Source organism: Gracilinanus agilis, chromosome 5 (genome assembly GCF_016433145.1).
Source record: "Gracilinanus agilis isolate LMUSP501 chromosome 5, AgileGrace, whole genome shotgun sequence".
Lineage (NCBI taxonomy): Eukaryota > Metazoa > Chordata > Mammalia > Didelphimorphia > Didelphidae > Gracilinanus > Gracilinanus agilis.
Genome location: NC_058134.1, coordinates 156963306 through 156989228, shown reverse-complemented (window position 1 = coordinate 156989228; position 25923 = coordinate 156963306). Strand labels below are relative to the sequence as shown.

Below are 25923 nucleotides of genomic sequence, written 5' to 3'. Positions count from 1 at the left end.
CTTCGAATCAATACAAAGTTTTATTTTTTTTATTTTGAATATTTTCCCCTAGTTACATATTTCATGTTCTTTCCCTCTCCCCCAAACCCCTCTAACTCCCTTTAGCTGATGCACAATTCCACTGGGTTTTACATGTATCATTGATCAAGACCTAATTCCATAGTTGGACTAGAGTTATCATTTAGTGTCTTCATCCCCAATAATATCCCCAACAGCCCATGTGTTCAAGCAATTGTTTTTCTTCTGTGTTTCTCCTCCCACAGTTCTTCCTCTGGATGTGGCTAGTTTTCTTTCTCATAAGTCCCTCAGCCTTGCTCTGGATCCTTGCATTGCTGCTAGTAGAGAAGTACCTTATGTTCAATTGTACCACAGTGTATCAGTCTCTGTGTACAATGTTCTCCTGGATCTGCTCCTTTCACTCTGCATCAATTCCTGGAGGTCATTCCAGTTCACATGGAATTCCTCCAGTTCTTTATTCCTTTGAGCACAATAGTAATACAAAGTTTTAGATGAAAGACAAGTGTGGTTTTGGTGGGGGGGAGAAAGAGAGACAGAGACAGAGACAGAAAATGAGAATGAGAAAGAATATTATTCCCCTTTGATACTATATTAATTCCCTGCTTAAGAATCTTCGGGATTGCTCCTATAGTAAAATCTGAACTCATCAACTTGGCACATAAAGACCTTTACATCTTGCCTCCCACCTACCTTTCCAAACTTATTTTTCATTCCTTCTCTTCACAAACATTATGTTCAAGCCAAACTGGTTGATTAATTTTCCCCTGATCTCAATATTCCACCTCTTGCCTCCTTGATTAGACACAGGTTGACCTGCATGCCTGCAATGTATGCTCTTCCTCACCTCTACTTCTTAGACTCTTTCATTTCCTTCAAAGCTCAACTGATGAATACCTCTTCCAGGAAACCTTTCCAACTTCCCTTATTTCCTCCCCATTCTCAAATTATCTTGTAAATATAGTAGCAAAAATAAAAAAAAATATTTGAAGGGACAAACTTTCTCATCTTTTCTAGCCTAGCACACTGTCTCATAATTAGAAAGAATTTAATGCATGTTTGTTGAATTGAATTGGGAAATCATGGTCAGTAGAGTGGTGATATTGAAAGCCAAATTTTAAGAGGACTTAGGATTCAATTGAGTCAACATGTATAAATAACTGTCTAGATTTTTGGCAGTGAAAGGCAGGAGAGATGCCTGAGCCCATAGCTCCTCTGAGAAGATGTCAAACTCCAAGAAAGTTTTTTGTTATTTTTGTTTTTAAGGACACGAGATGGCTAAATGCATTTGTAGCCAACAGGAAAGAAAATGGAAGAGAGGAAGAGACTGAAGATGAGAAAGGGTACAAGTAAATTCCTAGAGAAGATAGGATGGGATGGGCACAAGTGAAGGAGTTGGCTCCAGAGACAGGAGCAAAGGCAGAGAGGATTGTTAAAGATGTAATATCGTTTGGGTATAGAAACAATGAGAAAGCTCATAACACTGAAGGCTTCAACTTTCTTAATAAAGTAAAAGACGACTTTATCTACAGAGAAAGAGGGAGGAAAGGTAACACTGGAAGTTTGTAGCCAGCGGAAGATATTTGGGACAGCCACTGTGAGTAGAACCAATCAAACTACTGGGAATCCATCAAAGTCTGCTGCAAAATTAGCTTGGCTACAGCAGCATCTTTGACAGGTCAGCACTGCTCTGGGGAGTCTCATTGGCTGGGTAGTTCTCTCTATGTCTGTGCTTCTCACAGAAGGGAGAGCCTCACACAGTGCTATTTACCATAGGCAGCCATAAAGCAGAAGGCATAGCACATCATCAGAGGTCCATCATAAGGTCAGCAATAGCTGTGTCCTTGACACCAACACCTGATCACATCCCTATTCTCTTGGATCTTACTTGGTCAGAGGAAATTAGAGCCTGGCAGTCAGAAATCAAGGGGCTCTTCAATGTGTACTCCCTAAAGAAGAGAAATCTGATTTGGAATCTTTGGTTTTTGTCTCTTCCTTATTATGCCTCTTGTACAGCCTCATTTTGAGGAAATTTGTAGTTGTCAGATTATCTAGTGAGATCATGTGATCATGGATTTGTAGTGAGAAGGAACTTTTAAAAGCCAGTTAGTCCAACTTCTTCATTTTGTAAATGAGGAATCTGAAGGCCAGAGAGGGGAAGACATCTGCTAAGATCATTCTCATCCAATGGCAATTATAATACCTTTCAGAGGCATCAGAGTGGTGCAGTATATAGGACACTGGGCCCCAGATTCAGAAAAACCTGAATTCAAATCCACCTTCAGACATTACTGTGACCCTGGGCAAGATAACCTCTCTCTGCCTCAGTTTCTTTAAGTGTCAAATGGGAATAACAATAGCACCACCTCCCCAAGGTGGTTGTGAGAATCAAAGGAGATAATAAGTTTAAAGAGCCTGGCAGAGTACCCAACACATAGTAGGCTCTTAATAAATACCTATTCTTTTAGTCTTTCTTTCTACTTGGGCAATCCTGTTGGTATTGTGTATTTCTGTCTTTTACCTGGCAGAATAATGCAGCTGTTTGCTCAGTTTAAGGGGTTTTCCCCCTCCATTTTACTGTTTTATTCAATTAAATTGCATTCCTTTATAATCATCAATAAATACGAAAGAACTTGTATAGTATATGAATATTCAAACAGAGCACAATCTTGACCCATTGTACCATATTTGAGACAAAGTCTCTTCTTCATATTTATATTGTTTCATTGTCTTCTTTCTCTTCCACCTTGGGGAAAAGCATATCTAGAGTCATCAGCAGTCTCAAGATTCCATAATTATTTAAGAAAAGAAGTATCACTTAAGTAATGGGAAGAATCCATTACTTAACCTGACCTTTGACTGGGATATCTGAGTTAACTGGAAATGCTCAGATTTGTACAATGTAGTCACAGAATAATAGTCCCACTTGCAGCTGGTCCATTCCCCCAGTATATAAAGAAATAAAAACTAAATAAATATAATAACATCCTGCTTCTTAAGCCTTCTCATAACTTGTTTTACCTGTCACGTCAAAAGTTCAACGCCTTTGACTTTAAAGTATCGGTTCGTCTTTTAAAGTGTTAATTTATTCATATAATCATAGATCCTAAATTTCAAGTTGAATGGGTCCCTACAAGCCATGTAGTCCATTCCCTTTATTTTACTCATGAGGTTAAGGAACTTGACTAAGATTATATGTGGAATAAATACCAGAACTTGGATTTGAACCTGGTCCTCTGATTTCCAGGGTCAGTACTTATTCTTCCTGTGACTATTCTGAAGATCAAAGAGTGTGTGTGTGTGTCTTGAAAGTGACTTCCCAGTTTTTATGTAGAGAATTTTGATATTTGGAGTGATAATAGTGTTCATCTCTCCCTATTTCTCTATGAGTGATTCTGTAGTCTTCAAAAATCTTCTGGCTCAATGTATTGGTCAATAACTCTCTGAAAAGCCATTCTCATAACCTGTTATAACACTCTGCTTCAGCTCCAAAACCTGATGGGAAATGTTGACCAGAGTGGAAAAAGTACTTGCCTACCTACTCACCATTCTACTCCAAAGCCTTGTAGGAAACTCCTGGCCCTCACATTAAAGCCAATATTCCTGTCTCTGAGCGAGGTGGCCTGTTAAAGCAAAGAACTGCCACTGGAAACGTCTCTTAGCATTGAGCATTACTAGAAGAGATTTAATTTACTAGAAGTATTTCCTTTCCTGCCAAATACTTCCACAGTAGAAAATGGTATAATAAAACTCTCACCCAGGATCTCAGTTGAATCTTGACCTTATTGTATTGAGAGAAATGTAAGATTCGTTTCTTTGAATAAGACTCAAGCCAGTTCTCAGAAGAATATAGCCTTGATCTTAACACAATCAGGATTCCAAAAGCAAATATTCTGTGCCTTTGGTACTGTGAGACTTTGAGGTAGAATAGCATTTCTTTTAAAGCATTGAGGTTCCGTAGTATAGTAATTGATCCTAGGGAAATATTTAAAGGGTTTTCGTGGGACAGTCATTTGAAGTTGACTCTCATCACAATAAGTCAATTCAAGTAAAATGTTCTAGAGTGGCAGGTTGAGAGGCAATCTTCCTCCAGAAGGTAAATAATGATTTTAAAACCCAGAGGTTGAGAGTCTAAGTTCAAGTTCTACTGTAAGACGGTCACTGACAGTCTCTGAAACTCTGGCAACTTATCTTTTCTGTCTCTTTCATTCTATTATCTTACCTCTCAGATTAGATAAGTTTTATTTGGTGAATAAAAATACCTAACCAAACTATTGTAAATAACTCAGCAAAGTATAAGTGGCCATAATAATAATAGTGAACCCAATTTTTCCTTTCCAATACCACAGAATATGACAGCCCTCCTTCTGATGCCAAAAGTCGAGTAGCACAGAAAGCTCTCCTTTTAATGATAAATTCTTTCACCCTTACATAAACCCTAATAGAGTTTCCCTAAATAGGCTCGTGCCACCACGGATCATAGATCTGGGCAAATCAGTCTGAAACTTTCTAATATGGAATGACAGTAGAGTTCACAATGAAAATATTTTCTTATTTATTTGTTGATAGACAATTTATCATAGACATGAACTGCATGAGATATAGAGGTATGGATGAGTTGCACTGTGTACCAGTAGAAGGAAATAGTCATCCAAATCAATGAGATCATGTGTCCATTAAATTAAATTAAAATGTCCCATCATGCTTACTTATAACTTTATGCAATCTGGGAATTAAATTTAAATTTAATTTAGAATTTAAGTCCAAGAGCCAATTAAAGATATGGCCCAGCATACGCTTCAGCTACTCAGTTGCACCAATATCTTTATGAGCTCAAAAGGCACAAGAGCAATTTTGTTTTAAATTGTGTTGTAAGTACCTAGAAAAAGCAATGGCTTTGATAAAAATAGAGTTGATAATAATGACGAAAATAATAGTGATATTTTGCACTTATTCAGCCCCTTTTAACTATAGAATCAAAAATGCTTCTAAAAGATCTATGCCAGGTTCCTACCGACTTTCATAGCATGAAATCTCTGTCTAAATTATGGTGCAGAAGTGTGTGCAATGGGATACTTGCCAAACAAGGTACAAAAAAGAATAATGGTATTAAATCCAAATGCTTTTGCTGGGGAAAGAGGAGGAGTATATCTTATTTAAAACTCTTATTTCCATTTTTAGAGGTGATTTTGAGTCTATTTAAAGTTGTATGCTTTTGATATTTATTTTTTTACTTGAAACCCCTTTCTGGAGTATATCAGTATCCTCCTCAGCATATATGTCCAGACTTACTTTCTCTTAGAACATGATTCCAATTCATGAATTTAAAGTTTGATTTCAAAAATCACCGATATGTGCATCCATTCAGGTTTCAGATGTGTGGGCAATGTTCCTTCATTAATGGCAGGCTGGTTCTTTAACAGTAGAAAACATTTTAGGAAACTCTGTAAAAGCAGGTCTGGGAAATAAAATGGAACAAAACATATACATAGGTGTCAGTCTTCTTAAGGAAACCCAAAAATCAAACCTGATGGACAATGGGACAAAAGAGGTAAAATATGAAGAAAAATTCAAGTTCTGAGCACAGTTAAGATAAAGGACTGAACTATAACACCTATATATTCCTATTTCTAAGTTTCAGAGGAAAATAAAGCATATCTGCAAAACTTTTTTTTTATTTTGTCTAACTGATAGCATGATCTTATGATTTGTTGGGACAGTGAGAACTGTGTTGCTTACTCAGTTATCTGTTTCTTATTATGATGGGGTTTTTTTCTCCCACTAACCATTTGCTATTTATTCCATCATTTTCTCCTCCTAACCATTTGCTGTTTTCCCTTTGGTCTGACTTGGTTTTTGTTTGTTGGTTGGTTGGTTTGTTAGTTATTGGAGTTCTTAATTCTATTTTAATTATTAGAGATAGTAGACAAATTGAGGAAATAAATGACTCATCAGCCATTTGGATTTGCTTCCAATTACTTTCATCTTCAGACATCAGTTCTTACTGTCTGTTCCCTATTCAAATCGCCCTTAACCTAAAAGCCTCTCTTTCTTTTCATTTCTGCTCATTAGCTGTTTATGTACCTAGCAACAGTATGCCTACCTTGTATTAGGAAATAAAAAAAAAGACAGATTCATTGCCCAAATCCAGACCATTACTGACTTCCTTTCAATAATCAAATGGATCAGGCCCCAAATGGCTTCTTTCTTGATAGAATGCAATGAGATCACAAAAATACATGTGTAAAGACTTCTTTCATAAATTCTACCTGTATGACTTGGATTTGTCTCTGTATAAGACAAGCACAAATTTACAAATTGGTATGGAATGGCTATTTCTTTCTCTGTCTTTTTTTTCTAAATCAGAGATTCTTAAACATTTTTGTGACATGAACCCAACTGGCAATTTGACAAAGCTTATGGAACCCTTCTCAGAATATTTTTTTAAATTTATAATTGAAAGAAAAGCTAAATTTCTATTAGAGATAAGTGAAAATAAAAGTTCTCATTTTTTTCTCATCTAGGTTCACACACAATCCCCTGAAATCTATTCATGCTTAGGAATCTCTATTCTGCATCTATTAAAAAATAAAATAACTGTCATAGAGAAGTTTAAAATATGGTTTTAAAAGAGAACATTCAAACCAGTTATTTTTCATCCTCTATGCAAACACATCCATACAAGTCATATGGCCAAGTGTTGTTGTTGTTGTTTTTACTGACCTGAATTTCCCACAAAGTAGTTAATATATTGAAATTCAAGGAAACATATATAAACCTGGCAGGAGTTACTCATTACAAGTCATACTTAAAGCTCTTATTTTTGAAAGCTCTCTTTGATTGAGCAGATATTCATTTTTAAATAAAGGTATAAGGTAGACACAGTTCTAAGCACTGAGACCAGATAATGGGCCCTTTTTTAGGGGAAATAGATGGTATGAATTTCTTTTTTTTTTCTTACTAGAATTTATTTCCAAGTATCTCAGCTCATCTCTCTCTCTCCTTCTTGCACCATAAAAGGCATCATTCAGCAAACAGATATGTATATATAGATTATATCTTTTGTGTTTCCATTTTTCTGTTCTTTCTCTGGAGGAACATTCAAAGGTTATTCTTCAAATAAGTCTGTAGCCATATATAATGTTCTCTTAGTTCTGCTAGTTTCACTCTTCATAATCTCAGGTAGTTCTTTTTTTTATATTTTTAATCAACCTGCTTAGTGTTTCTTATGATACAGTGGTGTTCTATCACAATCATATACCACAGTTTGTTTAGCCATTCCCCAATTGATGGGCATCTCCTTGATTTTGAATTCTTTGCTACCACAAAGAGAGCTGCTATAAGTATTTTAGACCATTTAAATTCTTTTACTTTTTCTCTGATCTCCTTGACAAACAGACTCAGTAATATTTTTTCTGGGTCTAAGGGTATACACAGTTTTATAACTCTGTGGGTGTAATTCCAAACTGTTCTCCAAAATGGTTGGATCAATTCATAGTACTACCAATAGTGTATCAGTGTCCTATTACATGAATTTCAAAGTGACAAACATATGAATTAATATAGGTTCCCCAAGAACATAATGAATGGTTCAGTGGATAGAGCACTGGCCTTGAGCTCAAGGAGACCAGAGGTAAAATCTTGCTCCAAAGTGATCCAGTGGATAGAGATCCAGGCCTGGAAATGGGAGATTCTGGGTTATAATCTGGCCTCAGATATTTTCTGTGAGACCTTGGGCAAGTCACTTAATCCCAATTGCCTAGTCATAACTACTCTTCTGCCTTGGAACTGATACTTAGTATTGATTCTAAGACAGAACGTAAGGGTTTAAAAAAAACTTCCTTTAAACAACTACTAGTCGTATGATTCTGATTAAGTCATTTAATATCTCTTAGGTTCCTCAAAGGGTTATTCCAAGGATCAAATGAGATAATGTATAAGACACTTCATAAACCTTAAATAAAGCACTATATAAATTCCATTTGCTGTTATAATGATGCTGCTGAGCAAATTTGAAAAATATTGCCTGGATGATACCAAGAGGTACTGGAACAACTGGACCCAAAAATATTTGTCACTTTGGCCCAACCATGAACAGAAATATAGCATTTCAGACTTAGAAACTTCAGAAGCCATCTTGTCTAACCCCAAACTGTACAAGAATCTTCTCTACTATGTATTGGACAAGCAGGGGCAACCCATTATTTCTGAAGGCCACCCATTCCACCTTTGAATATCTCAAATTGTTGGAGGATGTTTCATTTTCCTTATATCTAAACTAAATTTACTTCTTGGCCATTTCCACTCGTTGCTTCTAGCTCTGTCTTCCTAAGCCAATCAGTAGAAGGCTAGTTTCTCTTTTACATAAACAACTACATGACTTCTGATGCATTTCTCATATGGCAAATAAATGTTTTGGATTAATTAGTCCTTTCTGCCACTAAAATTATATAACTAATTCTGTTTTTAAAAACTTATTTTTGGGGGAGCTGGTTCAAATCTGGGCAAGTCATTTAACCCCCATTCTCACTCTTTGGTCTTAAAACTCTTACTAAGACAGAAGGTTAAGATTTTTTAAATTATTATTTAGAAGTTTTTTCTTATATCTAATCCAAACCCCCTCATACTGAAGTTTAAGCCTATTTCTTCTCTTTTCCATTAATTAGGAAAGATTAAATTTCATTGCCCTAAAACTTGAAAACCACTATCAATCAATCAATAAACATTTATTACACTAGGCACTATATTCAGTATTAGTGATGTGAATACAAAGAATGAAACAATTTTCACTCTCGAGTTTACTATCCCCCATGCCTGCATTCTTTAGGATGAATAATCTTTGTACTTTTTTATTCTTTCTTGAAGATCTTGGAAAAATACCTATGTGGCAATGCCTTAAAATGACAGTGCTATAGAAGACATTAGACCAAAATGAGAAGCAATGGAAATTAACCATATACATACAGAAATTAAAAGCAAAAGAGGCAATGAGATCCCAAGAGAACAGGCTTAAAGTGAGAAAAATAAAAGTGAGGAGTGCGCCTTGGTCTCATTAAAAAGGCAGACATTATATGTTCTCCATGCTCTCCTAAAAACATTAGTCATCATTAGTCAGAGTAGCCCAGTCAGCAAGAGTAAAAGCTAGAGACATGGTTTGACCTTCATCCCTCACATAAAGGAGATAATGTTCCAATTATACTTGATCTAGGAGACTGAGGACAGAGGATGTGTGAAATACGATGCCTGAGAAAGCCCCAAATTCAATATTCATTGAATGGCAGGTGCAGAGACAATCTTGAGTTATGCCACACTTGCTCTTAATATAAAACATGATCCTTGACTTGACAGTATGTGAACTGAAAGAACCTCAGATTTGAGAAAGTCCTTAGAGAGAGTCCTAGTCCAACCCCCTTCCTAAAGTACAAAACTTCTCTAGAGTATCTCCAACAACTGGTCATACTTAAAGATCTCTAAGGAAAGGGTACACACTACATCCTGAGGCAATTCATTCCATTTTTGGACAGCTGTAATTGTTTGGAAGTTTTTCTTTATGGAGGCGAAATCTGCCTCCCCATTGCTTCATTCATCCATCTTCCCTTCTGGGCTAAATACAAGTCTAACCCCTTTCCAATTATAGTTTTTTTCCCCCTCCTCCAGGATTTTCTCTTCTCTCACCTAAATACTACTGTTCTTTCCATTGATCCTCATGTGATATAGTCTTATTTCTCCTTTGGAGGAAAGATAGGATCCCTTGGACTAAAATTCTGCAAGGAAAGATATTTTAGGGGATGCTAAATGCTCAAGGATGAAATTCTGAAGACGCCGAAGAGAAACATTTGGAGGAAGAAAGATAATGGGAGATAACTGCAGATGTGAATGCATAGAGAATCCATCTAGATTTTTTGAGATGTGTAGAAGGCAGAAGCAAAGACAGAAAATGGCAGATTCATGTAATAACAGGACATTGTCTTAAAACAGTGTCTACTGCTACAGTCCATAATTGTGTTACAGTCCACAATTGTGCTAAGGTTAATAAGGAAAGGCATGGATAACCTTTGGGGGGTTTTTAGAGTATGTTGGTAAAAAGGTGATTAAAGAAGGACTGGGGCCACTACTTGGAGTGGATAGTATAGTAATCACCAATAACAGAGAAGGTAGAATTTTCCATATTATTCCTCTAGTCGCTCTATTTCTTCTTGCCAACAATAATGATGCTTGTGCTAGAAATTATGAGGAAAATAGCTAAATACTCAATATAACTAAATAGATAGTAAAAGGAGCAATTAGTTGCCCTTTACAAATTACATCCTTGTTTACTGAAAGAACTGGAATATCTGAATACTGAAACTGAATATTCTAGATCTGAATATTGTTGATGGGATTCTAAAGACTTTGGAAAGTGAGAAGTAATTTCAAGACTAGATAAGGCAAATGTTCTGATTTTCAAAAAAAAGTGAAGAGTGGTCAACTAAAGGCAGCGAAGCTTGACCATGATTCTTTGGAAATTTCTAGAATATCTCATTAAAGTGATGTTTAATGGATGTTTAGAAGAAAAGTCAGGACTATGGAGTGTAAACAGCTGCAAGAAGAAGAGGTAATGATATCAAATTAACCTTATTTCCTCTTTTAGCAATGTAAATAAACTGGAACATGAAGGGAATGCTATAGATGGAGTTTATATAGTTTTTAGCAAAGCACTTGATAAAGTATTATATTGTATTCTCCTAAAAACTGTAAATGTGGACTAATCAAAAATACATTTAGGTTCATTCACAATTGACTAATGACTATACCAAAGGGTAATTGTTAATGATTCAATAGCAGCTTGGAAGGAGGGTTCCAGTGGAATACTCTAGGTATTTGTGCTTTGGTGCCATGCTATTTATAATTTTTATCACTGATGTAGAATAGAAGACATGGCTTATCAAATATCAAATGCAGATGGCACAAAGCTCGGAGATATAGATAAATTACTAAATGACAGGCTCCAATAAGACCTTGAAAGACTAAAAAGTGAAATACATTAGGAATAAATGCAAAGTCTTACACCTAAAATCAAAAAATCCATTTCATAAGTATCATATAGGGGATACAGGGCTAGATACCTGTATTATCAAAAATGTCTAGGGATTTAAAGCATTACAAATTCAATATAAGTCAGTCATGTGATTGGCTTCTAATAAAGCTATAACAATCTTACTGCAAATCAGGAGTCATAGTTTCTAGGAGTAAGGGGGGTTATTGTTTTTCTGTTCTCAACCATGCTCAGATCCCATATGGGGTTTGCTTTTCTTTTTCAGTTATTGTTGTCATAATTTATGAATTTTCTGGGGATGGAAACTGAGGATAGTCCATTTGAAAAAGAGAAGGTACTCAGGGAATATGTAATAGTTTTCACTCAAGCATTTAAAGGGTATTCTTTTTGGCCCCTACAACAGAACCAGGGATCATCAAAAGTCCAAAGGATTAAATTTAGGCTTGATAACAAAAAACTCTGTAAAAGTTAAAGATGTCTAAAAGTAGAATGGACTCCATTAATAGTTAATGGGTTTTCCTTCACTGACAGTCTTAAGCAGAGATCGGACCTACAAACACTTGGATACATCTAAGTAGGAAGTCCTTGGGGATCTAGGTTGGACTTTGAACTCAAAAAACTGTGACTATTTGATTACAAAATATGCAATCCAAGTTCATAAAGTTTATAAGTGATGAGTCAGGTTTCTTCACAATGGCATGCCTTATTTTTTAAGCAGGCAGATTTAAACACCTGAAAGATCCAACTATTTTGTTTTCCTTTAAAATCCATCTAAAGAAGGGTAAGAAAGTATTCAAAAGGATTAGAGGACTGTAAATACCAAACTGAAAGTGACCTAGGAACCTATTTAATCTACCTCACCCAACCCCCATTATACAGATGAGAAAAATGAGTCCTGAATTAACATCATAATTTAATTCATTCCTATTTAAAAGAATTTATTAAGTTAGAACTAAGTTCCTAGGTAGTGACTATTAAGGTATTTCTAAAAGTAGAAAATGGAGTTGCTACCTTATATTATCCTTAACATTTGCTAAACATTCTTGACATCATGTAATTCTGAAGTAGGCATAAATCAAGAAAATAAGCACAAACGACCTTTTAAGTAGTACCCTTAATTCCTCTAAAAGTTTTGCAAGGCTTCTGGCATGCTTACAGGTCTGATGATTATGTTTAGTGAGAATTGTGATAAGGCAATTATCAACCATAGGCAAGGTTTGAAATTTGATCCTGCCTGTCTTTGACAGTTATTGCCCACTGTAGAGCATTCACCCTTGATTATAATGCTTGTGACTTTTCATAAATAGTTACCAATGTTCCATGGAAGTCAGATTTTCTGTCATTAAAGCTATATTCATTAATTTTTAAACTTAAAAAGCGTCGCATTGAGCCCCTGTGTGCTGCTTTCCAGGTAACTATTTCTTTATACTGCACTTTGTGCTGATTTGATATAATTTCTTCATCTGTTAAATTAGGAAATTGGATTGGTAGACCTATAAGATCTTTTCTAACTCTAATATTCTATCAGTCACTTATTCTAAGTATGAGTGACAAGGATTCTTCGTGGCACAGTCGAGATAGGTATCCAAGAAAACCTCACATTTTATACTAGATTCTCACCTTCAAGATGAGGTAGAAAAAATATTTTCCAGAACTCAAAAGTCACAGGTGATTTAATGATTTTCTTCACTCTGCCTCCAGCCTCAGTCCCAACACTATGTTCCTGGCTTCTATATTTACCAGAATTCACAAAGTTCATAGTTAAGTAATAGGTTTTTGTTTTGTTTTGTTTTGTTTTCATTAGTAGGAGAAGTAGGTGGGATTATAGCATCATCCAGCTCTCCTTATGTCCTTTATATAGAAATAAGGTTTATATGCTCTATGGCAAAATGGACAGAGAGCCAATCTCAGAGCTAGGAAGACCTAAGTTCATGTCCCCCCTCTAACATATACTGGGTACAGGACCTTGGACAAGTCATAACCCATCATCACTCCAGACAAATGTCTTAATTCCAGAGAGGGTGTCAACCTACACTACAAGAGGAAGCTTCCCCATCTGGGAGTTCCTTATGGCAATAAAATCACAGCACCAACCCCTATCCTTGTCTCTCCCCTTGTTTGTTAGCACGTGATAGCTGATGTGCATATAGTATCATACACCTTATTGTTTTGGGCTTCAGTAGGGAATGCCATAGTCAATAGGAAGATATAATATCCAATTCTTTACCCAGCCAAACATGTCTTCTCCTTTTGGAAGCACCCACCACAGCTCCCAATAAATAATTTAATAGTAAATGAAATCATTTAATATATTCTTATAGAATTAAATATGAGTAGAATACAGCACAATGTACTATATCTTCAATTCTATTACTCAGTGTTACAAACCACTAAGAAGTTGCTTTTCCTCCTTATCCTTTAATGTTCCATCGAATTAAAAAACAAAACAAAACTCTGAAGTGGTATTACCAATTTACTTGTTTACCTATTGGTCATTTAAATGGTCAGTTATATAATGAAATAACAAGGAGCAAGCTGAGCCCGTTGCCTAAAATCAGCCATTCTATTGTGACAGCTTGTCAATGTCATTCATAATTTTCAAGGCAGGGAGTGAAATTAGGGTATTGATGAAAATATTTATCTTTTAACATTTTGAAGCAAATTGCTATTGATTTTTAAAAAATGTTTGACATCTTAATTAATTTGGTTAACCTGCAGGTCAAATCCCAACTTCTCAATTGCATAGGGATCTATCTTGCTGGAACAGAAAGAATCTGCAATTCAGATGTTGTTCCAACACTAGCACTATGGGCTGGATGTTTGGAATTTTTTAGTAATTTTTAGTCACTGAGGCTTACTAGAATTTAGTGATTTAATATTTGTATAATAATTGGTATCATTGTCATCCACTATTCTAAGTGAACAAGGAAAATTGTGGTCTATCTACTATATTAAGTAATATGAAAATGTTTCCAGTCATTTCCTTCCATCCTCAAAGGAATGGAAAGTCCTTCAAGAACAATCAGAGATTACAAGGCATTTGAAGAGAATATCTTCCAATTACTGTGTCTACCCTATCCTCCTTAAGGGAAGGGGCTAGTTCATTTTGGGTCTTTATATCCCCAGCCTACCACAGTGCCTTGCACCTGATTGGGCTTCATGAATGTTTGTTGCTTTGAATTAAATTGAGTAGGCTTTTAGAGATGATTCTTCTGCAATGATAATATTATTCACTTGATGCGTGAGTATGATTGAAAATAACTCATCTGCAGACCAAATCTGCATAGAAAAATTATGATGCTATTTATAATACTTATCACATTTTACAAATGAACAGAGAAGACCACCTTATGTTTGGGGAGGCAAATAGATGAAATTTGATACCAATGTTTCTTCTAGACCAAAGAAATGTTAGGTATCATTAAATGTTTTATTGGTCAACCAATTTAAGAAGGCCAATTGGTTAACCACGTCAACCAATTTAAGAAGTGAAAAGCTTCCTGGACAAAGGATAATGTGGAAAAATTGAATATGGGTGTGACTATGTGTGTATTATAACCATTTTAGGAATTTAATTAGGATAAATGAACATTTTATCATGTTTTGTTTTGTTTTGGTCTCAAAGTACTTTTATAATGGTGTCTGATAAGGTCTAGGAGAACAGCAAAATGCCATCTACAAGGATAGTAAGCACTGTTTGGGAGACTAAAACCATTCCCAGGGTAGACTGAGCATTTGAATCATAAAACTTTAAAATGTAAACAGAACATTTTTAAAGAGTTTACGGTAAAAGCAGAAATGAAGAAAGTCTAAGGCATTGCAAAGAGCAGCTATCTCTCCATTAAAAAAAAAACTTGTACATCTAACCAAAATATTGAATGCATTTTTTGTCTAGCATAGACATTGTTAGATGTTGAATGATAAGCTTCTTGTATATTTTCCATGCTTGCTTAAGGGAAAGAATCATCTTACAGTTTGGGTCAGTTCCATTAAGAAGAATTTGGCCTTTTACTGGCTTCTGATTGCTTGAACAAATTACTTAAAGGAACCGCAGAGTTTAACCCATTTATTGAATTTTAATAAGAAATGCATGAATCAGTCAGAAACTGGGAAAAGTGAAAAGCATTGAACTAGTTTTAATGGAAATTAGCTCATTACCCTGCTGGCTTAAAACATTTACTAAGGGCTGAATTTTTTATGAAAATTTTGGGTTTATTTGCTAGTCTTTGGAAATTAGGAGGGTTTTTTAATTAAAAATTAACTTTATGATTAGTATTTCCTTTTCCCAAAATCAGCCCCCTAGCAAAAACTCCTAAAAGCATGATTTTTTTTCTTTTTAGGAACATTATATATTATTTTTCCCACTTGGAAAATTTTCTCAGCCCTGAAAGGTATTCACAAAAAGAGTTGTAAAGTGAGTTACCTGAACTGAACACAACCCCTTTAATTGAAAGACAGACTCGGTTTTAGTCACTCTTTCCTCTTTATTGAAATATCTTGTGGTTTCAGAACCATTTAATTACCTATCATAAATTGAAGGACAACATACTCTCTTTCCATGTGAATATCTGAGTTCCTTTAATCTGAAGTAAAAATATGGGGCATGTAGTTTCTGATAGCATAAATGTTTTAGAGATTATAACAGTATTTCAGTACAATGAGCATCTGGTTTGAATCCCTAAAATGGATTCCTATCAAATTTGAATTTGAAATTGAATCCCTAAAAAATCCCTAAAAAAAATCATTCAATAAGCATTACTTTAGTACCTACCATGTATCAGGCACCATGCTAGATAGTGGGGACACAAAAAAATAAAAATAATAATTCCTACCCTGAAAGAGTTTACATTCTCTTAGGCGGGAGGTGGTAGGGCACATTGGCAAAAAAAATTATATACACAGATTATGTCAAACATAGAATATATACTAAAAACTATAAAGTAATGGGAGAGAAGCTGAGTATAGACTATGTCTACAAACACACCCAATCTTCTCTGTCCTTAAAAAGTTACCACTAAATCCTACCATGTCCATTAACCATCATCCTTATATAGGGTATTCAGAAAACACTAGCATGTCTGGCATGGGGCTTGCCATACCTTTTTCAGGGCTGTTTATCCCACCTTTGTTGTCCACCTATTCCCCAGTTTTCATCTGTGGCCCCAAGAAGTTGTAGCTACACCTGGCAAAACTGTCTCAGCAAATGGGCTAAAGCAAGTTGAGGGGAACAAACTATCATCAAACTAGTCTGTGAATTAGGGGGATGTCTGTCCCACATCTATGAAGACTTCTTCCAGCAGAATTTGTTCCAATGACCATGAAGGCAGGTGTGGAAGAGCTTGGCCAGACACTGAAGATGCCAAGGTCATCCCCTGCATTCTGGACCATCTCCAGTCATCCTGATTTTTGTCTTCTCACTGGATTTTGACGATTCTGGAAGAGAGAATAAGGCTGACAACTTTGTACAACTCTGTCTCACTTAAATACAATTCATGTGCAAGTCATCATCCTTGTGTTGCCATTGGTCCTCTTTAAAAAAAAAAGGACAAACAATTTCTCTCTACCCTTCCCAGCTACACTTCTTGAAAAAGCTATCTATACTCATTTTCTCTTCTCTCATTCCCATTCTTCTTATCCTTCTGCAGTCTGGCTTATGGCCTCATCATTCAACTAAAACTGCTCTCTCCAAAGTTGGCAATGATCTTTTCAATGCCAAATCAATGTCCTATCTGGAATGCTCTTCCCCTCATCTCTGTCTCTCAGAATAACTGTCTTTCTTTATGACTTGGCTCAAGTGCCACCTTTTACAAGTAACCTTTTCTGCACCCCCCAACTTCTAGAGCCTTTCCCTCTAAAGCTAATTTCTATTTATTCTGTATATATTTTTATGAACCTATTTATTTATGTGTTATCTCCCCCATTAGAATGGAATTTCCTTGAGGTCAGGAACTGTTTTTACTTTTTCGTTGTATTCCCAGCACTTAGCAGAGTATATGACAAATTATAATTGCTAAATAAAATGCCTCTTCATTGATTGATGTGAGATGTGTCATTTAGCTCAGCACTGAAGAAAACTAAGGATTTTAAGAAGCAGAAGTGAGTAGGGAATACATTGCAGTCACAAGAACAGGTTATACAAAGGTCTGGCAGTAGGAGATGGAATGTCAAGTAAAGGGAACATTAATTGAGTTAGTTTGAAATGTGCATGAAGGAGAATAATTTGCAATAAATCTAAATGGATAAGCTGAAACTATGCTGTAACAGGGAATGAATGTCAAAGGGCTGTTTGTATCCTGTCCTAGTAGCAATAGTATAGGCATACATAAGGGGAATTTGAGAACACCCTACAGGCATACATTGCCATTGGTTCTCCTCTTCTCCTGGGGGAAGTAAGCACCAAAACTGAGGTTCATGCTTTGCCTGGACTACCAATACACCCTCTGGGCACTGCTGTAGACTTTCTTGAGCAGGGCAGTAACATAAATCTAGTTTTGCTTATTTACTGAGTAGTAAATGGATTGGATAAAAGAGAATTGAGGCCAGGAGATGACTGGTGAGAAGTGATGAGTAGAGACAAGAAAGCAGAGAGAAGGGAATGGGAAGTATCTGAATCAGAATATGTTGGTTTTCTGAGAAATTCTCACCTTTCACAGAGACAAGGCAATCTTACAAAGACCTTTTTCTAGGATCATTTTGGTATTTCCATAGCATTCCAAATGGACTCCATCCTAGCCCTTCAACAGTGCCACTCAATACCCCAGGTGATAAAGAGCGAGAATAAAATAACTGTAGGAGAGTTTGTTGGCCTATGGACCAAAAAAAAAACTTCAATAGAGGAATTTGCTCATAAAAGTTTACTAGAATATTGTTCCTCCATCTGAAGTCTACTAAATATTCTGCTTAGTACAATATTCAGTATTTAATCAGCAGAGGCACTGAGCTTTAGGGGAAATTTGATTTTATAGGCAGTGAGTACATTGATTACTTGACTTGGAGTCAGGAAGACATGAGTTCAAAACCTATTTTCAACTTTACTAATTGTATAACTCCAGGCAAATCACTTTATCTCTCTTAACTTCAAGTTTCTTATATGTAAAAAGAGGAGGATAATAATAGCACCTGCCTCACCGGGTAGATAGAAGGGTCAAAAATGAAACAAATTTTATGTAAAGCATTTTGCAAGTTGTTAAGCACTACATAAATGTAAGTTAATATTATTTTCAGAATATCTACCCCTGGGGGCAGGAGGTGGGGGGGTGAAGGGGAAAGTAAGAACATGAATCATGTAACCATGATAACTTTTCTAAAAAATAAAAATTATTTTAAAAAAAGATTTAAAAAAAGAATATCTACCCCTGATTAACAACCACTTATCTGGAAATTGCCAGAAGGTTCTTGGTTTCTAGTGGGATTTTCCCCCCAAGGGCCTTCTTACTCTGTTATTGTTGATGTTCGCTATGTAGTATCTAGGTCCATCCATTAAGAGAAACCATAGCTGAGTCAAGGTTATCTAGGAGCAGACATGAAAAAGGTGAAGGTTTCTGCATAAAATGGTATCCTGTGAGGCATTGTGAGGCCAGCTTTTTGACAACAGAATGATTTCTTTTGGAAGAAGCAAAAGCTCTAATCACTGCCTTTGCTGATTTCAGACTACTGAGCCTGCAAAAGGAATTGTCCATCTTGGTGTTATGGTTATTTTTAATTGGTCTCCAAAGGCTCACCAGACATTCTCCCATGATTTATTTATTAAAATGTAGCATTTCACCGATTTGCTTGCTTTATGTAAATGCCAACACAGAAATCAGCCTTAAATTCTCCTTTTCTAATGATTTCCAAAGTGCCAGGCATTTTTTGTTGAAACGTGGTCTGTTGATGATTCACTTTCCAGTCTCTTTTACCATGTCGGATTTTTACTGCCTGATTTACATCTGTGCTTCTGTTTGGCAAAGAACTTGCTACAAATCATCTTATTTGAAACTCATAGCTTACCTGTGAAATGGGTGCTATTATTAGCCCTATTTACAAATGAAGAATCTGGGACTTCCAGAAGTTAGGTGACTAGCCTAAGGTCCCAATGTGTGAGACAGAATTTTAATCCAATTTTCCTGACTTCAAATCCAAAGTTCTCTTGTCACCTCACTAATACTAATTAGAGTTTTCTTCCCTCCTCATTCTTTCTCCATGTAGCTGCTCATTTCCCTTCAGAAGCTGGGGAATCAATAATCTTCCTCACCCCTGTTCAGTCTTCAATCTCTGCTATTCATCCTACCTGGAGATGTTTCATGGCAAGGTATAAAGTAATCTGAGTCATGGTGGCTCATGAAAGAAGGAGAAAATAGCACTGCTTCCCTTACTTGTCTGCTAGCTATCCTTACCCCAGTCCTAGTCTTTCGGTAGCAAGGTGCCTGAAAAATTCATCCCATCACCTCATCCTGCCCTGATCCTGTTCATTCATCCAGAGAGCCCCTACTTCAACTCTTGAGATGGAATCCCCAGGAGAGTCTGCCTGCTTTTTCCCTGAATATTTCCTCAGTCCTTTGGGTACATATTGCCATAATTAACATCTATATATGACTCTTTTCCTAAAGAGCCTGAAGTGAAAAAAAATTAAGTGCTGTGCCATAGGAGAGAATTTTTTCACTCTTCGTTTCCTTTTTATGCACTGCCAGTAAAAACCCTTTAGAAAAATTTAAAAGGGTTGTTCATAGACTGGATTCAGTTCCTCATTCAGTCGAGGAAGAGAGGAAACCTGTTCTAAGTTAAGAGCAGAATAATAGAATTTCAGAATTCTTAGGGACCTACGAGGCCACCTTGTCGTTATGCACCCAATCTCATAAATGGAGTAATTGTCTCTAACACATCGCCAACAAACAATTGTCTAGTCTTGAACACACTTCCAATAATGGAGCACTAATTGCCACTGAGGAAGTTAATTCAGTTTTCAGGCAGTCTTATTTTTTTAAAGGTCTTTATCTGAAATATGGCTCCTATAATGTCCACTTATGCATCTTTGTTCTCTCCTTTGTACCTACAAAGAAAAAAAATCAGATGCCTCCTCCATACAGCCCTTTAGATAGTTGAAAATAATGACCATGTCCCCTAATCTTCTCATCAAGCAAACCTGAAACAAAGGAAAAAGTACTGGGGAAAAAAGCAGATAGGTCAATCTCTGGCACTGTCAAGAAAAGAAGATGGCAGATGACCTCCAGAAGAGCCTTAATAAATGTACACTGATGATCCAAGACATTCCCACAGACTCATAATGAAACATACCATTTACAGCCAGAGAAAGAAGTGATAGAATATGACTGTAGTAGAATGCAATCTAAAACACACTGTATTTCACTTCCTTCCTTCTTTTTTTTTCACTCAAGATCTCTTCCACAAAATGACCTAAGGAAAAATGTTTTACATGATTGCACATGTAAAATTTACATCAGATTGTTTACCATCTCAAGGAGGGGAGTGGTGAGAGAGTGGAAGGGAAGGAGAAAATGTGGAACTCAAAAGTAAGAAAAAAAGAATGTTTAAAATTATTTTCACATGTAATTGGGGTAAAAATATAAAATGTTATTAAAAAAACAAAAAATACTAAAAGGAATCTCATTATCCTATAGCTGCTTACTCCTCTATCCTTTGTCCTTCCTACACACATCCTTTCCTTCCCTAGGCTCTCCCCTGTGCATATATACATATGCATAAAACAATATATACAATTTATATATGTTGTATACATATAATAAGAATAACATTATATAGAACAATTTTTAAAGAAGAAAAATAAGAGGGAAAAGATCAATAAAAGTGGAGAAAAAGAAAGGAAGGAAAAATACATTTAAATAGTGCCTCCTACTTGCTAAACATTGGTTAAACACTTTTATAAACATTATCCCATTTGATCATCACAAGAACCCTGGGAGATAAGTGCTATTATTATCCCCATTTTAGCGTTAAGGAAACCGAGGCAAATAAGCTTAAGTGCCTTGTCCAGCCAGTATCCTCCATCAATTGGCTGACATTCCTGCTTTTATTATATGTATCTTTCATTTCAAAACAAAAAAAATTGACTCTATTTATGCATTACAGACAGTACAAAATTTCTCTGTCTTCCTATTTTAATTTCCATTTTTGTGGAACAATTGATAATTAATTTTCCAAAGGAACAGAAAGATTCACCTAAACATTGCTTTTTTACTTTTATGATTATAAGACTTTTTTAAAAAATCATTATTATTTTCTTGAGTCAAGTTACTTCCATTTGACCAGTTCAATTGTTCCAAATCCAAACAGTCTGACCTAGAAAAGTCAACTGCTTTATTAGTGCCTGAAGGCTTCTGTGCTGAGCCAGGTGACTTTTATGTTCCTACCTGGTGTTAAAATCATCTCAAAAACTTCCATACTAGAAGCCAGAAAGAAACTTAGGGCTTGGCCTACAGATACTAGGTCAGACTAGATTAAATAGTTTTAGTAATTCAGAGACCCCAAGAACTGCTTATAAAAGAAGGTCAAACTAAATAACAGTCTCACCTCTCCAGGTCCTGTGGCTTCATCTTGGTTCTGGCAGCTACACTGCCAAAAGGACAGAGGATTATGCATTTTTGCCATGAGAAAAATGCTATCCTTTAAGATTATTTCCCAGGCTTCCCATGGGGCTAAACCATTACAAATTGCAAGAAGATGCTCTGCCAAGTATTTCACTGCATACTTGTCTATTTCTAGAAAAGATCCTGGAGGAAGAAAAAAATCAAAGCATTTCATAGAATTTTCTTTCATAGGAATGCTATAAACAAGGAACTAGAGTGATAATCACTGGAAAGAAAGGATATCACAAAAACTCTCTGATCATATTTCAACTTTCATTGCATATTAGCAATATTCACTAGTTCTACATTTGGGGATTTAGGAGCTTTACATATCTAACAGAATGTGAGAAGGGTCACAAGACTGAAGTGAAATCATTCTAGACCAAGAGGAGGAGGTAAAGGAGTAATAACTGGCATTTATAGAACACTAAGGTTTACAAAACATGTTACAAATATTTCATGTAATTCCTGCAACAACCTGGGTTGTAAATATTATTATTATTATTATTATTATTATTATTATCCCTATTTTATGGGGAATAAATGAGGGAAATTCAGGCAGACAAAGATCATGTGACTTGCCCAGAGTCACCCAGATAATGTCAAAGGTGTGACTTGAAACCAGGTCTCCCTGATTCCAAGTCCAACCGTCAATCCTGGATATCACTGTGACTCACAAATTGCATAATCTTGGACAATTTCACTTCTCTTTTAGGGGCCAACTTGTCTGTAAAAAGAAAGAGCATTGGACTAGATGAACACTAAAGGTCCATCAAGTTTGGAAGTTTTATTCTAAAAATTGATTTGCAGTATGATTTTTTTCTCATTTACAGAAAAAACTTACCTTCTCAGCCTCAGAATATCATTCAAACAATTAATATGGCATTTTTAAAGTACTGTATTTAACATTTTGGGTTCGTGAACAAGGTGATATGGAAAAAATAGATCACTACTGGTCCTAGAGGTTAATGATGACATTTTCTTAATCTTTATCCTTCTTGACTCTTCTATAGTACTTGACATTTTTGTCCAACTTCTCCTGATGATTACCTCTTTCCTAGTTTTTCTTGGCACTGCTTTATCTAGCTTCTCCTATCGATTTGTTGCTTTTCAGGAGAAAACCTTTTTTCCATCATTCATTTCTTACTCCTTACAATGGGTGTCCTTCAAGGTTCTATCCTAGGACTTTGTTTTTTCTATTTACCTTCTCTCTTGATGACCTCTCCTCTCCATCTGTCTGTCTATCTGTCTGTCTGTCTGTCTATCTATCCATCTGTCTATCCATCCATCCATCTATCCATCTATCTATCTATCTATGGATTGATCGATTTATCTATCTATCCACCTAGCATCATCTCCTTCCTAAATTCTAATTACACATCATCAATTACCTTCTTGACAACTCCTGCTGGTTATCCTGTAGGCATTCCAAATTCAACATTTCCAAGACAGAATTCATTATTTTCTTCCCTCTTTCCCAAAAAAAAGCACTGTTCCTCTAAACTTTCTTTTTTTATTGTGGAAATGCTACCAGTTTCCCATTTATCCAGATTTACAACTGCTTATCCCTTCCCTCTCCCTCTCCTTCATCTGTTATGTGCAATCAGTTGCCAAGTCCTACCAGTTCTTCCTAGGTGGTGGCACCTCAGCTAAGCCTTAAGTGGAGCTAGGAATTCCAAAATGTGGGGTTAGGGAGAGAGAGCATTCTAGACTTTAGGGAATAGTATATGCAAAAATATAGAGGTAGAAGATAGAATATTGAATATAGAGAACAAGTAGTCTAACTTGATTGAAACATAGGGTATGTCAGGAAGAGAAAGGGGAAATAAGTCTAGAAAGATAAATTAGAGCTACCTGATGAAGAGATTAAAATACCAGGCAGAGGAATGTGTACTTCATACTAGAGAGCCCCTTTCAGTACTACTTGAAGACTATGTCTACTGTGCACCCTAGAAAAATCAATTGGACTGTCTACTTGACATCAGGTAGATGATAAAAAGAAAGGATCAGGTTTTTCACTTTTCTCCTGGAGGTATTGGTGTCTTTTGTTGTTGTTGAGTTGTTTTCAGTCATGTCTGACTCATTGTGATCCAACTTGGTTTTCTTGGTAAAGATACTATTTGCCATTTCCTTCTCAAGTTCATTTTGAGGATGAGGAAACTGAGGTAAATGGGTTTAGTGACTTGCCCAGGGTCACACAGCTAATAAGTATGCAAGACTGTATCTGAACTCAGAGACATGAGTCTTCCAGACTCCACATCTGGCACTCTGTCCACAGTGCCACCTAACTTCATCATTTGGTATCTTTTAGGGGAAAAGCTGAGCTAGGAAAGAAATATTTGCTACAGGAACCCAGGATAATAGTATCTGAAAGAGAATTTTGGCAGATTATAGACTGTGAATTGCTTGTACTCTTTCAGTCTTGACCATATCATTTAAAGGTCTATATAATATTTCCTGTTTCAAACAAGTTTAAGCTATTAAAGGCAAAGAAGAAAGAGGAGAGGTAGATTTTAGTGAAATTCACCCTGCCTTAGATGCTACTTATAAAGAGAAATGAACTTTTCTGTTACTGCTACTTTCTACTGGTCTAAGACTTTCAGTAGGTAATACACATGCCTGTGTTTTTAATGTAGGTTGAATCAATATGATATTTTTGAGGATAATTTTCCTTTGGACATATGACTTTGCAATGACCTTGGCCACTAAAATGAAACACCATCATTGCTAAAGGAAAAGAATGTGATGCAAAGAGGAAATGCTTAGAAGTGTAAGATGGCACCCAGTGTGGCTAATTTGTTCACTGGGAAAGTGGAAAAGGGCAATGATTATTGTGGGAAGCATTATTTTTTCAAGTCTTCTTTTTTCTTAAACCATGAATAAATTTTCCTCTTTTTGTCTTTTTTTCATATGATGGATGAATACCAAGCTGAAAAATTCAAATCTGACTGCTGTCTCAGATGTCATTTGAAGTCACAACAGAATTAGCCAAATCAGTTTTGTCATTTGTGACAGCCAAGAGAGTTACATTGCCTGAAAAAGTATTGATCTGATATCCAATGGCTGATTATGGTCCAAAGGCAGTTCATTTCTGAGATCCTATACTTTCTTTTCATTTTTTTAGTTATTTAAAATAAGTTACTCAGAAATTGAATTGAGGCCGTCTGAAGACCCAAAGCACAGACTAGTTAGAAGGGGCCTAAGAGATCGCTGAGCCCAAGACACTATTAAGTCTTGAGTGATAAATAGCAGAGCTGAGATTTGAATATGAATCTTCTGATTCTAAATCTAATATTCTTAACATATTTCAGTATTATGCTTACCCATCAGCTTAACCTTGTAGTTATATACTATAAGAAAAATTGCTTCTCTTCTTTTTCCCATGAAAATGCATTTTCCTCTGCAAAATTGTATTTGCTTCTATAATTGTCTTCATTGCTCCATGTCAGAGGCAGTAACACCTAATGGCAGCCCAAGTCAGGAAAGCTAAGACTTGGGCCTTAGGTCATTGTTGAGTGTTCAACCTTAAGGATATTAGGAAGCTCTCAATATTTTGATTTTCCTAGATGTAAAATGAGAAAATATCACTGTATAAAATCAGTATAATTCTTTTAAATCCTTATTGTAGGATATAAAGTTAGAAAATTTTAAATTATTCATTTATTGTCATTACTTTTATAGCTCAATTGTATACTATTATATATTATAATGGGGAGAATACATTTTAAAAGATCTGAACATTGAATTATTTAGGAATCAGTGCTATGATATGGTTTTTTAAGTTTACATTTGTTTTCTTTATTGCAGGTTTCTTTTCTCCTTGGAAAACTCCAAAGCCTGTAAGTTGGTACCATTATATTTATTTCTGTGGTTCTAATGATGATGTCTATTTCTTTAAATGTTTATTCATAGTTTCACTATATACCATAGCAGCAGCATAGTGCAGTGGAAAGAACATGGAATATGGAGTTAAGCATGAATCTCATTTCCACCTTTGTGACATTGGACAAGTCATTAACTTCTCTGGGCTCCAATGAATGGAACAATGAAGGGATTTAAATCTCTGCTATCCCTTCTAGTTCTGGATCTTTGATAAAATGATCCTATAATCTCTATGCTAATATGATCCCTTACAGCTTAGAACTATGACCCTATTTCAAAAGAATATATGTCCTTTTATTGTTTTAATGCCATTTTGCCAAAAACTAAATTAAAAGGTAATCTTTCATTTCTGTCTCCTTTGTTCTCTCAAAACTCAAACTCAACAGCTCCATTGAAATTGCAGCTCAA

The 25923-nt window shown here is 35.7% G+C and overlaps 1 protein-coding gene across 2 annotated transcripts in view; it reads left to right on the top strand.

Annotated features, from left to right (window-relative positions):
* Nucleotides 1–25923, top strand: part of MAGI2 (membrane associated guanylate kinase, WW and PDZ domain containing 2) — a 1708818-nt gene that overhangs the window by 1419338 nt on the left and 263557 nt on the right. For both annotated transcript variants that reach the window (XM_044678723.1, XM_044678722.1), the window contains exon 11: nucleotides 25441–25472. In XM_044678723.1, the coding sequence (XP_044534658.1) occupies nucleotides 25441–25472 (32 nt within the window). The remainder of the gene's footprint in view (nucleotides 1–25440; nucleotides 25473–25923) is intronic.